This window comes from Echinops telfairi, unplaced genomic scaffold (genome assembly GCF_000313985.2).
Source record: "Echinops telfairi isolate 266 unplaced genomic scaffold, ASM31398v2 ScPeMD7_9;HRSCAF=40, whole genome shotgun sequence".
Taxonomy (NCBI): domain Eukaryota; kingdom Metazoa; phylum Chordata; class Mammalia; order Afrosoricida; family Tenrecidae; genus Echinops; species Echinops telfairi.
In genome coordinates, this window is record NW_022103906.1 from 49,776,278 (window position 1) to 49,792,032 (window position 15,755).

The 15,755-nt window shown below is 37.1% G+C and overlaps 1 protein-coding gene across 3 annotated transcripts in view; it reads left to right on the forward strand.

Annotated features, from left to right (window-relative positions):
- Positions 1 to 15,755, forward strand: part of TUSC3 (tumor suppressor candidate 3) — a 177,167-nt gene that overhangs the window by 39,933 nt on the left and 121,479 nt on the right. For all 3 annotated transcript variants that reach the window (XM_045286859.1, XM_004696177.2, XM_004696178.2), the window contains exon 2: positions 11,484 to 11,653. In XM_045286859.1, the coding sequence (XP_045142794.1) occupies positions 11,484 to 11,653 (170 nt within the window). The remainder of the gene's footprint in view (positions 1 to 11,483; positions 11,654 to 15,755) is intronic.

The window sequence follows — 15,755 nt, forward strand, 5'->3', positions numbered from 1 at the left end:
CAAAATAAAACAACAAAAGAAAAGAAAAATAAGGTAACAGCAACAACAAAAACCAATGACCCCCCCAAAAAAAAAAAATGAGGGAGAAAAAAGCCTATAAATAGTTCCAGGTCTGGTTTGTTGACCTTTAGGAGTGTTTTCTGGTCAAGTCTGATGGGTTGTCACACCCTGTTCTCATAGTCTACTTTTGGTATTTCCCAGGGACTCAATTTCTTTGCTCCCCTTGCTGCTCTGTTGCATGGCCTTAGCGTTTTGCCCAGGTGTGTTGGGATCAGATTGGGCACAATTCCCACACTATGCTTCCAGTGTTGTTCTTTGAAGCAATATTATGGGTCTCTGAGGGACATTGTGTCTTGTGGTGGAGACCTGGAGAGTCCTTTTAAACATTTCTTAATTTTTTCCCCAGAAAATATTGTATCTACTATTATCTTGTTCATCTTAACCAATTAGTGTATGTTTTAATAAAGCATGCTGTTTTAAAATGTCCATTTTATGAAACTCAATCAGTTGATTATATTTTTGTGTTGATGCATTCATATTTTTGTTTTCAATGTTATACTTTATATTTAGAAATAAGAAAATTTTCAAAGTCCATTTTTTGGTATTAGATTAGTAACACTGTTGTCAAAAGGACTATAGCTGCCTAGTAAAGTAGCTTATATGGTATTGAAAAATTTTTGAACTAAAATTACTTGATTTTTATTTTGCAATGATTATTCAGTTATCTTCCAAGTTTAATTGAATCTTTTCATCGTAACTAGTTGAAATATTAAGAGTTAACTAATATATGGGTGTATACAGTACTATTTTATTAAAAGGTAATATATATATTTTAAGTCATTTTATTGGGGGCTCGTGCAACTCTTATCACAATCCATACATACATTCATTGTGTCAAGCACATTTGTACATTTGTTGCCATCATAGTTTTCTGTGCATTTTCTTTCTACTTGAGCCCTTGGTATCAGCTAAAGGATAATATATTCTTTAAATCTTTAGGGATATGCTTATTTTATGAATGTATAGTCTAACCCTTTTTGGTGGAAATGACATATTTTAGACTTACTGGTAAATTTATACTCAAGAAATCTTGAGTATAAATGAACTTTAAATATAGGAAAGGCTTGTAAAAGCGAGTTGGAAATTTATGATGTATATATTAAAATATGTGTCAGTTGCATGGCTATGTAATAGTATTGTTTCAAGGTTTGCCAGTTCTGAAGCTCAGAATACTGAGTAAAATCTCAGTGTGTTTTTTTCCTGTTGAAATTTAAAAGTTATAATTAAACTATGGCACTGAACTTACTTAGCACTAATGTTACTATTTTAATTTTTCTAAAGTGGGAAATCAGAATTTTTGAATGATATATGCAGAAAACTTTTACTTAGTTTATTAGTTGATGAACCAATTTCTTTTTGCTAATTAGAAATCACTGCTTTTTTTTGGTCCAGATGTGAAAATTAAGCTGAATTAAATGAATGATAATTCTAGTGGCATGGTGCTTTTGAGTTGGGCTGTTAACCGCAAGGTCATCAGTTTGGGCCCACCAGCCCCTCCATGGGAGAAAGATGAGGCCGTCTGCTCCCAGAAAGTTTACAGTCTCAGAAACCCACAGGGACAGTTCTGCTCTGTTCGATAGAATGTAGCATATGTGAGTTGGAATTAGCGCAACAACAGTGAATTTGTCAGTGTGTGTGTGTGTGTGTGTGTGTGTGTGTGTGTGAATGATACTGCAAAACATTTTAATAAATACATTATTTTGTACTAGTGCTTTTATTGATTGTTATTTGAAAATGTGTTGAGGATACCTCTCTATTATAATAGGGGACATTCTGCTCACGTTGAATAAAAACAGCTTTATTCTCTACCTGAAAATTCAGGACCAACATTTTCAATAACAATTAGAAGTTAAAGATGAAAGAAACGAAAATTTAAAGATGCTATAAGTTATAGGTCACATGTGTCTAGGTTGTTGTTTCTAGCACACTTTTAATAAACATGCCAACAGAATTTGATATCAACTTAGCTTGCCGCTCTTTTTTAAAACTTTGTTAGTATATTTCAGTGACTTGCCTGGATTATGTGGAATCAATTTCTCTTTGCCGCCTTTGGTTCCAATGCTTGGTTTTCCTCTACCTCTTGTTTTTATTTTTAAGCTTGATTTCCTAGGAGTTGCCAGAGATTGTGGTTTAACTGTCCAAGTCAGTAAGTCTTCCACTAAAGGTTGTCAGTGTGAACTTCCTTTATTATTACAGGCAAGACACTATTTTTAGTGAGTGCAGTGTTTTAATTAAAGGTAGAAATGATTGACAAGACTGTAAAATTAGGATCCCAGGTGGTGGTGTGGTTGAAGCACTTGGCTTCTAACTGAAAGGCCAGACTTCTGGATGCTGGCACTGGGAGACAATTTGTTTTTGTCATTTGAACCCACAAGCCAGTTTGCGAGAGAAAGATGTAGCAGTCTGCTTCCATAAAGACTTGCAGCTTTGGGAACCATATGGAGCGTTTCTGCTCTGTCCTTCAGGGTTGTTCTCCGTCAGCATCAACCTCATGAACACATGCAGATTTTGTACTCTTAACACTTCTACCCTAGTCTCTTCCCCATATATGTATTTGATAAATTGCTTCAATGCTAAGTACATAATGCAAGTGTTATAAATCTTGAGTAGCCTTAGAACATCTGTATTGAGTAGACGGCTGTTCTTAATTATGCTAGGCAAACCAGTAGAGTCAGAATTGTCTGTAACCACCATTTCTAATCTTAGAGGTCAGTAATGCAAATTTCATTCAGTAGGTAGCTGTAAAATTTTAATCATGTCTTTCAAAGGAAATGTTTTGTTCTTTAAAAAATTTCGATTGTTCTTGCCTTTTGTAAGTAACTTGTAGACTAAATCCTCTTTAAGTTGGTGAAAAAATATTGGAAAACTTTTAAAGCATAGTTAAAGTTTTGCTTTAGCATTTTTATTTGTTGGATTCTATTTAACTTTTCTTGGTTTTAATACTTCAGCCAATACTGATTTTACTGATTTGTTCATGTGGCATTGCAATAAACTTGGTGGGGGAAAAAAATTCACCTCTTAGGTAACAATGTCAGAAATCTCTCAACTTAGTAATTTATAGTTGTTTTTTGCTTGTCCATATTCTTGTAAAATTTTTCATTAGTTATAGCACATATTATATTGCCATAAACAGTGAAGAACTTTATGCAACATTGTAGATATTTTATGATATAATGTATTATTATAATTGGGTGCTTGCAACACTTGTTTACAGTGATAATGGCCATCTTGTCTGGATACATGGTCTCAAGGGAGTAAGGCCAGATGGCTGGGTATAGCTGCAAGTGATTTTCCCTCTCCGTTATTAACACCTGTTGTGATTTTTTTTGTACTTGTACCTGTTTGCAAATGAGATATTTATTTATCCAACAATGAATATCCCACATATTGATATGAAAGTGATGAAATGATGTGGGGGCCAATTCTGACAAAAAGAGGCAAGGCCAGTCCAACTGTATCTGCCTAAGTATGATTACTGTGAGTCAGTAATCCCTTCAACCTCCATCCTTCCTTATCCTATTCTGACATTTACCTTCCCTCCCAATGCATTCCACTTCTATGTTAGTTTGATAATTTATTGTAGTAGTCACACGGAACTCACAGGTTACATAATGATGGCCCCACATCTGGATGGGTCTTAAGGGGTGGTTGTGTAATTGAAGGGAAGAAATTTAGAGATAGACAAAAGTTTTGGGGTGCTCATCAGGAACCAGGTCTGAGCAGAGAGAGGGCATAATGTATTCTCTCACAAGCTCATATAGTCTCAGGCATCCAAGCCCATGGTAGGCACATACACAACAGGAAGGGGTTGTATAGAGGCATACATGTAACATGGGGGTGGGGGCATGAGTTAGGGGCATACAGGCAGTAGGAAGGGAGGTACTATAGGCATACATGGACAGGAAGGTATATACTAACAAGATAGTTTGGGTGTAGAGTTAAGAGGGCAGCCTAACCTTGGGTCTTTTCTGAGCTTGCTTGACCTTAAGTACCCCTGAGCTCTTCTTCTGGGGGTGGGGGTGGGAGTACCTATGATCCTTATTAGAAGGGAGTGGGTACTACTTAGGTTGGGACAGACAGTAGGGTCTGATTGCTCCAGGTGGCAAACAACCTTCAGGCAGATAGCCTTCAAGAGTCAGTAGTAGCAACCGTGTACTAGATAGCTCCTTAAGATTGGCATTATGGGGGAACATCGTGGGGAATAACTTTTACTTACGAGAATGTGATTGGAACACAGTTCCAACCTACGGATGTGAAGGTCTCCCTCCATGGAAGCCCCAGACTCCTTAACGGATGAGTGTAGAGCAGTGGTTCTCAACCTTCCTAATGTCACAATCCTTTAAATACAGTTCCTCATGTTGTGGTGACTCCCCCAATGATAAAATTATTTTTGTTGCTACTTCATAACTGTTATTTTTCTACTGTTATGAATTGGGCAATCCAAAGGGGTCGCGACCCACAGGTTTAGAATCGCTAGTGTAGAGAATATTTCCGAATACACTCTATTCCTGGTTCCGTTTCCCACAAGTGCTGGTGTAGTGGTGGTTAAGTATTTAGCTTACTTCAAGGTCAGTGGTTTAAAACCACCAGCCACTCCTCAAGAGAAAGACAAGGCTTTTTTTACTCTCATATACTCGTAACAGTGTCAGAAATCTACAGTAGTTCTACCTTGTCCCAAGAGGGTCACTGTGAGTCGGAATCCACTCAGTGGCAGAGTTGATTGTTTTTGGAGCACAGTTTCTCAGTTATGTGATCTGTTGGCCTTTGCCCTGCTTGCAGAAGTGTTACCATGTTCCTTTAGCCCTTATAAATGTCCAAAGGGCACCCCACTCTGCAAGCTAGGCTTCTGCCAAGGGCTTACTCTTTTGATGGGCTGAGACTCACACCATTCTGGCTCAAGGTCTAGGCTCTGCTCCTCTGCTCTTGTTTGATGATCATTGTGGCCTGCCTCTGCTGCCTGTGCCACCTGTATCACTTGAAGCAAGGATCTTGCATGTGCTCATAGATGGCTCTTCTTTTTTAATGGAATGAGATTCAGCTTCCTGCTTCTGAAATGGCCCACTTTTATACCCAGAGGAACAGCCAAACTAATCATTTCCCAAGTTACAGTTCTTGACACCTTATTTGCATGATCCCATCTAGAAATTTGATAAAAATTTAAAGACTATGCATAGAAAAGCCATGTCAAGTAATTTCATTTCACAACAAAAATAATTTGAGATATACAGGGAAGGATTATTTTAGTTATGTGAGGTTCCTTAAAACTTTATGAATTTATAAACAGTTTTTCATTTCTTTAAATGATTGGAATTATTATTGGTGTACATTGGATATTTAGATTGTTTTGTGTAGTATTTCTACTTTGATAATATCAATTCTTCCTACCCATGAATACTAATGTTTTTCCATTTATTTAGGTCTTTAATTTTCTTTCAGCAATGCTTTATCAGTGTCAATGAATGGATTTTTCACCTCCTTGGATAGTTTATTCCTCAACCTTTTATTTTTTTAGATGATATTGCAAATAGATTGTTTTCTTATTTTCCTTTGTGAAAATTATCCTACATCAAAGAGCTTTAGATATGATTTATGTACTGTAATTTCAATTTCTCTTTTTTTAACCTCTGAACAAAATAATGGTTAATGTTTTCTGATACTGCTGATTGTATTTCTGGTAGAGATATATGATTTGCAGTTTCTTTTTTTTTTCTTCAGTGTTAGAACATTTTCCTTTTTACCCCCATGGTTAAACTGCCTTTAATGGCTACCAGGGGTCAGAGCTAAGAGGGAGGATAAGTCATTGGTCAGAGGTAGATAAATATTAACTTGGATTTTTTTAAAAGAAAAGAAAATATTTTCATGGTATATGTGAAGCCAGAATTAATACACTAGCAGTTAAATATATAAAATACACATAGCTTGTATTGATGTTAGGAACTACTTCATTTGGCAAAATCAAGCTCCTGGTTTATTTGCTTGTTTTTTTTGGCTACCTATTCCAGTTTTTATCCACAATTTTTCTTGTTCAAACAGTTACTATGGCATCTGTGTGCTTTCCTGGCTGGTCTGTATGTGCCAAATCACTGTGCCAAATCACTGTTCAGACTTCTGTTCTTTGGCCAAGTTAATAGCCCTCTCTTAAATCTATTTTTTCCTTTCTTCAGGTTGGCTTAAAGCACTTCAGTTTTTTAACTCTAATTTCCCTTCTTGTGAACATGCTCATTCTTTTTGACTGTTACACTGGGAGCCATCTACACTTTTAAACTTGAGATGGGGAGGAACTGAGATTACATTTCTCCCTAAATTCTGGTGCTGGTGTACAATTCCATTCTCTCCTTCTGACCACAGATGCTTGGTTTTGCATAGGTGGTGGTGGTAGTTGTTGATAGGTGTGTAGGTAGGGGGTGTCTTTCTCCTATAGGAGTACATCTATACTTCAAAAATCTTTTCAAGTAAAATGAAAAGCCCAAAGATAAAGAATTTTATGCAGCAGTTACAGGATTATCTTATCTTTACCTGTCCAGGAAATGAACATTACCACCACTCAACTCTTCATGTTGTCTTAGTCATTATCCATGCCTTTGTATGCCTTTCTTTCACTCAGTCTTATATTTATGATAGTTCATCATGCACTATATGAAAATGTAGTTTGCTCATTCTCATGGCTGTGTGGTTGGTATTCCAGTATATGAATACACTACATTGTATTAATCATTCTGTTAAGGCCATTTTAGTTTTGTCCATTTCATGACTTTTAATAATGCTCCTCTGATCATTTTTTCACGTTTTCAATGACTGTGTGTTAAGAATTTCTATTGGTATAAGCATAGAAGTAGAATTGTGTCATGATATTTTTCTGTGTTTAGCATTAGGAGATCGAACTAACTAGTTTTCCAAAGTGGTTTATACTTACACTAAGAATGAGTGACAGTTTAATTGCTTTGCAGTTTTGTTAATATTAGTGAGAAAATATTACTGGGCCATGCCTTTCTTTCTCTGGTTGTCCAAGGAAGGCAGAGAAACCAATCCACTCCTGCACAAGAATGATTCCTATGAGGCAGAGGTCAGGCATGCCTCTCCCAAACAGCCTTCTGTGTTAGACAGGTTTCTCTAGAGAGATAAAACCAAATCACTGATAATTTAATATATTTATTTATAAAGATAATTAGATATATAACACAAGAAATAAACTGTTAAATTATATACAGATAGATATATAATACAAGAAATGAACAGTTAAATTATATAAAGCAGTACAAATGGCTCAGTGCAACTCACTCCCGTGAAAGAGAGTTGTGAGACACTAGCAGTCCTTCAAGTCTAGTCTGCTTCCAGATCTTCCTCTCTATATAGAGAGATCTAGGCTATGTCAGCACAGCAGCCAACCGCAAGGCAGGTCACCAACTGCCAGCCAGGTCACCAACCTCCAGTCCCCAGCTCCAGAGATGTCTTAAAGGGACCTCAACTTACAACGACAACAGTCCACAGGCTAGGTGTCCCACAGGTAGTATAGCCTTTAAATTGAAGCACAGAACAAGCAAGGCAGCTGCACACTGGTCCGATGATCACAGAGCGAGAGACAAGAAAGGCGAGGCTCACCGAGCCATTTATCTCTCTGCCCTTCAGTTAATCCCACTTGTGTTTATCAGCCAGGCTGGCACAATAAACTTTCTCACCTTCTTTATCCTATTTTTAAACCTGATGTCCTTCCCAGGGCATTTTAGTTTTCTGATGTGTTTGATGATCCATTGCAGTGGTCACACAGAAATTTCGGACAGTATTCACAATTATGGGGTTTATTATGGAAATTAACAGGTTACAAGTCAGGATTAGGAATGTTTAGGAATACCGGTTTTTGTCCATAGTGCCTCTTCTCTGTTCCTTGGCTTCTCAGCCACTCAACCCTTGGCCTCCGCCCTGCTTGGACAAATGCTATGCCAAAGGACCCCTCACTTTGCATGCTAGCTTCTTGTCCAAAGGCATTCAGTTTTACTTGTTCTGGGGACTGGAAAGCCCATCACTGCCTCTTGCTCTGTGCTGCCACTACCATTTCTCTCTCCACATGGGAATCTTAGATTGCTCTGTTCCTGGCTCTTCTTTCTTGATGGTCATGGGGTTCTCCATTCCTGCTTCTGAGATGGTTTACTTTCTATCCAGCAGAATGGCAAAATGGTCCAATTCCCATACATTGGTCTTGTAGACTCTTATTTGCTTGTTCCCCCACTCAGGCATTTGTTAGGACTTATAAACACTGCATAGAAGAATGATACCAAGGAATTTCACTTCACCTCAACTAGTTGATGTTAACCCTTTTCTTTGCAGCCACTCTGGGCAGTATACTGTAGCTTTAGGATCCCTGGTGGAGCATTAGTTAAGTGCTTGGCTGCTACCCAAAAGTTTAACTGTTTTTAATCCACCAGCTGGAGATTTGTTTGTTTGCTGTAAAGATTACAGGAAGAGTTTCCTCAGGGAAAGTATTGGGACAGCTCCACTCTGTCCAGTAGAGTTGCTGTGAGACAGTTTTACCTTGATGTCTATGTCTATGACCTTGATGCTTATACTTTGACTTCATTTTTCTGATTAATAAAGATGAGAACTTTTTTATTTGCTTATTGATCTTTTGAGTTTAATTTTTGTGAAGTACCTGTTTGAGTCCTTTGTATGTTTTTTTTTCCCCCCTGCTTTTTCTTATTGATTTGTAGGATTTTATTTATATACGAGGGGATACCCATCCCCAACCCCCTCAAAGAAAAACAAATCCCTGCTTTCATAGTATGCATTTTTCCCACGAGGCGAGCATTGAGGAACTCACTCTGAGTTAGTGCACCCAGTGGCGTTGCCTGGGAAGGTTCCCTCTGGTCAAAGTGAATTTTTTTGTGAAAGCAGTTTTACTTCAATCTCGCTTTATGTGCTAGCCACTTTAAGAGAACAGCTTGTGACTGTGAAATTTTGTTTCCTACTTGGGGGGAAAATGCTGCAGAGACTGTTGCTATGTTGGACACAGCTTATAAGGACAGAACTATGGGAAAAACTCAAGTGTACAAATGGTTTTCTTGTTTCAAAAAGTGAAAATTCCCTCCTTCTAGATGTCTTTTACCAACTTCCTGAAGAACTGAAAATGTCGACTCATGGTGCATTTGGAGTTTGTTCCACCAGGTCAGACTGTTAATCAAGCTTTCTATTTAGAGGTTCTGAAAAGGTGGCATTACAGTGTGTGACAAAAAAAGGCCTGATTTGTGGCAGAAGGGGGGCTGAATTTGCCACCACGATAATACACCTGCTCGCGCAGCCATCTCAGTGCACCAGTTTTTGGCAAAAAACAACATGCCTTTCTTGCCCCACGCACCTTACTCACCTGACCTCACTCTTTGCGACCTTTTGTTTGAATGAAGAAGGACATGAAAGGACAGCCATTTGATGACAGAAGAGTTGAAGAAAAAAAAACCGAGGGAGGTGCTGTCAGCCATCCAAACATGAGTTTGAAAAATGTTTCCAAGAATGGAATCTCAGATTTTGACAAATGCAGTAAGTGTAGTGGAGAGTACTTTGAAGGTGATAAGGTTGTTTTATTAAAAAAATTAGGTACATAGCTTTGGAGGGGGGTTCGGGTTTTTTTTGGTACCCCTCATGTAATATAGATGCATCTCGTTTGTCAGTTAAAAGTATTGCAGTGATTTCCCATGGTGTGAAAAAACAGCAATTTCTACTTAACAAGTAGTCCATACAGGCATTTAATCTTGACCCACAATTGCTATTCTTCCCAATGGAGATAGAAAGTGGGTTCATGTTAGTATGAAGATTTTTATGAAAACTAAAATGTCTTAGGACAGCAATGATAGTATCTAAGTCAAAAAGCAACATTGTTTTATGATGTACCTGAGTTCAAAGCAGTATTACTTTTGATGGTTGTAAAAAGCTTAAAGAAGTAAGTTTTACTTTAAAAATACGCGTCAGCTAACTCTAAAAGTTTGTGGGTTTTGGTATCATTTTGGAATTGGCATCTGTTGATTGTCTTTCCTCCTTAAATTTGAGATTTTTTTTTGAATGGTGAGTGATATTTTGATTGAAAGCTAGTTAGTTTGAATCTTGCATTATGAGACTCTTGATCTCAAAATTTTTGCTTTGAGAATCTTTCCTTTTTCACATGATTCTTCCAGAGGAGGAGGAACATAGTTTCGTTACTGTCAGGCAGAGGTGGAAGTCCAGGTTCCCCATTTGGCATCCGTTTGGGGTGGTGGTGGTTCCTCTTAACTTTTGCTGCACCTCACTACCAGTTGCTGTGAAGGCAAGTCTGTCGCTTGCCATGCCATGTGCATCAGAGTAGAACTGTGTTCCATGGGATTGAGTTCTGAAAGTAGATCACACCAGGCTTTTCATCCAAGATTCCTTTGTTTGGATTAGAACTTCCAACTTTTATTAGGTTCATGTATGAACTGTTTTTACTACACAGGGACTTCTATCTCCCCACTGTTTATATGAAGGACATCCCTGTCTGGCAGTGGAAGGGTTTCTTAATTTTTATGTGTGTATGTATGTGTCTTCCATTGACATGCAAGCCAGTGAAAATCATGACTCTACTGGCTTCCTTCTGACAGTATGCTACCAGTTAGTGGAGGGATGCCTTATTGTTCGTAGGGAAATGTGGAAATCCAAGTGTCTGTTTTGTCTGCAGGTACCATGTGGAGTGAGAATGGAAATCCTAGCTCCCCACACAGGGAGGGAATGCATCCAAGTTCCCCAGCCACCATATTCTCTTGAGTTTGGAGGTGGGGCTGCGATTTTTCTTTATTTCTTCCAGTGACATTGATTGTGAATTACACGTTGGGTTGGTGGCCATAAGGTTGGTAGTTCTGAACCCATCAGTAGCTCCATGGGAAATTGGGAGTTAGATGATACTCTCAGATCCTGCAAAGATTGACAGTTTCGGAAACCCATGAAGACTTCTGTTGTGTTCTGTAGGCCATCTGTGAGCTGCAATTGACTTGATGGCAATGAGTTTGAGTGTGGTTTTGATTGGAGTATAATGATTATTGTATAACAGGTCTTTTTGTTTTGTTTTTATCTTTACCTTTGCTCACCCTGTAGGCGGAGCAGGCTTTTCTTAGAACATTTTTGTCTGTTTTCATGTATCTCCACGTCTTCTTCAGTGCACATCTATTCCTTCTCTCTAGAACTGGAAATAACTGTTTTACTTTTCTTGTCTGTTTTATAAGCCTTGGGAATTATTAAGAAATGTGATTATATTTTATGTCCATTTTTCCCTAACAATGAAGTATTTTCTGTATATGTGGTCATTTAACAATGAATAGATGCACCACAATAGACTTTTAACAGAATTGAATTTGGGGTTAAGATACTACCATATATTATTCTATTTCTATGAAATTCAAGCTAAAAGACTTTAACCCTATGTTTAATTCTAGAATCTTTTAGCTGAAAAAGTGGAACAGCTGATGGACTGGAGTTCCAGGCGCTCAATCTTCCGGATGAATGGTGATAAATTCCGAAAATTCATAAAGGCGCCCCCTCGCAACTACTCCATGGTTGTTATGTTCACTGCTCTTCAGCCTCAGCGTCAGTGTTCAGTGTGCAGGTGATTTATGTATTTTTTCTAACTTTTAGACCTTATTATCCCAAGTGTATATATTTTTTCTAGGAGATATATGTATAAGAAAATTAAAAACTATTGAGTATAGTCAAATATAACTAAGTGCATTTAAAAGTAAGCCCCAAACCAATAGATTGTAGAAAGGATGGTTTGGTAGATTAATATTGGATTGCGGATATAAGATACTTATTAATAATTACATATATAATCATGAAAGTCGACTTCTGTTATCTTTATGCTATGCATGAAGGTAAAAAACATGTTATTCACCTACTTATATTTTATGGGGAATGAAATAGCTCCTTTAGCTAATATCTTCTATTTAAATAGCTTAATAGAGACAACTTATATTAATAAAGATAATTCAGGGATGTTATTTGCAAATATTTTCTCTCAGTGTGTAGCTTGCTTTTTCATTAGTTTGCAAAATAAAACACTAAAATTTTGATGATAATACAGTTTATCAATTATTTTTTCTAGTTCTTAGATTTGGTGTTGAATAGGAGAACTCTGAATAACCATAGCAGTAGAAGGTTTTCACATGCTTTCTCTTTTCCCCGAAAGTGAATCAGCTAGCTGTAGCCTTGAGTAAGATATGAGGTTTAGGTACAGGTTTGTTATTTGTCTATGAATGTTCTATTATGTTAGCTAAATTTGTTGAAAAAAATATATCCTTTCTCCAATGAATTGAATATGCATGTTGATTATAAATCATTTGGATATCTTTGTGTCTGTTTTTAGGCTTTCTCTTATCGAGTTATTTGTCTTCACCTTTGGCTATTCCACACTGCTTTGATTGTTGTAGGTCTGTACGTGTTTTTGCTTTTGGGTAGACTTACTCAAGTCTTTTTTTTTTCTTTTCCAAAATAAGTTGAGCTGTGGTTGAGCATGTGCCTTTCCATGTAAATTTAATAATAAGTTTGCCTGTGGTAGTATTTTGATAGGAATTACATTAAACTTGTATATCACTTTGGAGAGAATTATAATACCTAATTATAATGTTGAGTCTTTGAAACCATGAATACAATATGCCTCTTCATTTATTTAGTTCATCTTGTATTAAATTCATGAGAGTTTTATAATTCTCAACATGGAGATCTTAGACATGTTGTATTACAAAGAACCATGGTTATGCAATTGTTACGTACTTAGCGGTAAACCAGAAAGTCAGTAGTTTGAACCTGCCAGGATATGAGGATTACAGTGTTACAGGACTCTGAGGTTAGACAAAATACTTCCTCTGATCTTTGGAACAGGACTTCAGAGAAAATACACCTTTTGATTGGGTTTTAGATATGTATCTATTTGGAATGATGAGTGAATATGATAAGGTATGAAAATTCCTTCATTGGTAGTTGCTTAAGAGAAATGATATTGATAATGTAAACTGGACAAAAATGTTAGCTTTTTTCTTGTCAGAAATGAAAAGTCATCATCATTGAGTCTGTGCTTTAAAGGGTCACTGACTTCTGGAAGAATGAATTGGTAACAAAGGTCTTTAGAACAACTTAAAATTAAATACGTCAGAATATACTAATGAATGGCAATAGAATTGAATAAAAACATTTAAGATGTCCTTAAGAATTAATTTCACTTAGATTTAGGCACTTGTAAGGGTGTGTGTGTGTGTGTTGTATACCCATATTCCTAATCAATTGTTGTGAGACCATTCTGAGGAGATACTAGAGTTTGAAGATACAAAGTCAGGAGTAACTCTTGACTTTTCTTCTTATTCATATAAATGAAGGTTTGTAATGGTTATACCAATGAGGAAATTGTTAAAAATAGAGATGGTAGAGAGAATTTGAGTAAATGGTATGTAGGACTTTTCTAACTTCCTCTGGCTACACAAAGGAGGATGAGAAACCAACTCAATGCCATCCCCAAACCAGTTGTCAGAAGTCAGAAGTCAGGCCTGCCTCTACCCTCCGTCTGTCTTTATCTTGTTCATTCGGACATCAACCATTCCTCCCTTGGCACTCAACTATCTGCTAGCCTCAGTAGTTGGTGAAGTGGCCACACAGAACTCACAGACAACATGTAGAATTAATAGGGTTCATTGGAGGAGCTTGCCAACTATAAAATGATACAGTTACAGTTCTTTTGTCTGCAACACCTCTTCTTAACCATGTTGGCAAGTCTGTCTGCCTGCCGCTTGTCCTTGATCTCTCAGTGAGATGTTCTCTTGGCTTGTACCTTATTTTGTGGGCTTAGAAGCCCACCACGATGCCTCACATTTTTGTGCTGTCCCGCTTCTCTGTCCTGGTCTTGGTGCTGCTCTTCTGCTCTATTTCATCATCTCAGGGCTGTGGTTTCTCACGCTTCTGCTGCTTCCACAATTTCATTAGAGTTTTGCACATACTCTGCTGGTGTCTCTTTTCTTTATGGTCATTGGATTCTCTCTCTGCTTCTGAGATGACGCCTTTATATACTCACTGAAATGGCAATACTGATTAGTCCCCTCTGGTAGTGTTTCACACACCCTATTTACGTGGTCCCACCCAGTCATTTGTTTGGAGTTACAAAAACACGGGTCTACAGACCATAGCAAGTAATTTCACTTTACCACAGAGTTGTATTGTGTATGTTGTAATTTGGCGTATCTTTTCATCTTCTAGGGAGAAATATCCAATCGTTAGCAAAAGTATTGATAGGGCTTTTTGGAAAGACCATCGTATGAGAACTTAGAATTTAGGAAATGGAAGTTGAAACCTTGGAAAGTGATAAAATTTTTCATAGATATAATTTTAGAAAATAAAATCATAAAACACCTTCATTTAGATGTTAAGCTGAGACAGGAGAGAAAACAGGTGATTAAAAGGAATTCAAGGCAAACTAGTACATAATTTTAGACCTAGTATCACAAGAATAAAAAGAGTCCTTAATTATGTCCATGTTGAAGAGAACCCAGTTAGAATTATAACTAGAGAGCACTGACCTAAACAACTAAAGATGCCATCGCTACTAGAATTAGACGCTAAGACTGCTTCACTAAAAGACTGAGTAGAGAATGAACAAACGGAGGGTGATGATGAGTATGGAATTACTACATTGATCACAAATTTGATCATTCTTTATTTTTTTAAGAGAGTAGGTGAGGTGAAGATTGAATGACGTTTGGCATAAGATTAGAACTTTTTGGTGTGTGTGACTTAAAGCATGTTGCCCAGCTGAGATGTAGGAATTGAACAAAAGAAAAAGAGATTGGTGACGTTAGACAAGAAGAGATTCAATTAAATTAGACGAGAAGAGATTCAATTAGACGCGAAGAGATTCACAAAAGCAAAGGACAGATTTTATATGAAAGTAGGAAGGTTTGAAATTAGGTTCTTATGTAAAGAATTTATTATATGAGTGAATTTATTATATGAGTGAATAGTTAAAGTATAATATGGGGGAATGTTAATATAATACAGATGATTGAGGATCATTGAGGCTATGATAATGTCTAGAACCTAAATAGGGATGTTGAAATTACTCAGGAAAAAAAATTACTCAGGAAGATATTGAAACTGGAGAGGGAAAATTTCAGTGAGCTGGTAGGCCAGATGCCTTGGAGTTGTTAGATGAAGATAACTTTACAAGTTCATTTAAATTACAAAGTTGAGCTTTAAAAATAATTGAGCACTGTCCTCAAAGTAATACTGTTACTGAGTTAACAGTGTACAAACGTCATCCTTTGACCCATAAAACAATTGGTAGAGGAGATCAAAGCAATACCAAGGTGTCAACTAAGATGACACGGAGAGAAGTTTTAAGAAAATCTTTTCAAGCAAAATTAATCAAATTTTATTCCGTTAGGCTTAATTAAGCCTCCAGGGGAGTTGTAGATGCATCGAGAAAGACACTATCGTTAGCAGCCATATTTCTGAGTTATTTTTTAACATGCACTACATTCTCCTGTGTCAAAGTAGTTTTGGATCATTTCTATCATAGGCAAGCTTTTGTTTTTCTATGTTGTTGTTATTAAGTGCCTGCCCCGCCTCATGGCTACCCTAGGCACAACCTAAAACAACATTCCTTGTTCTTGCATCACTCTTAACAGTTGTTAGTGCAGAGGCCATTTTTTATACCCAGTGTGTCAACC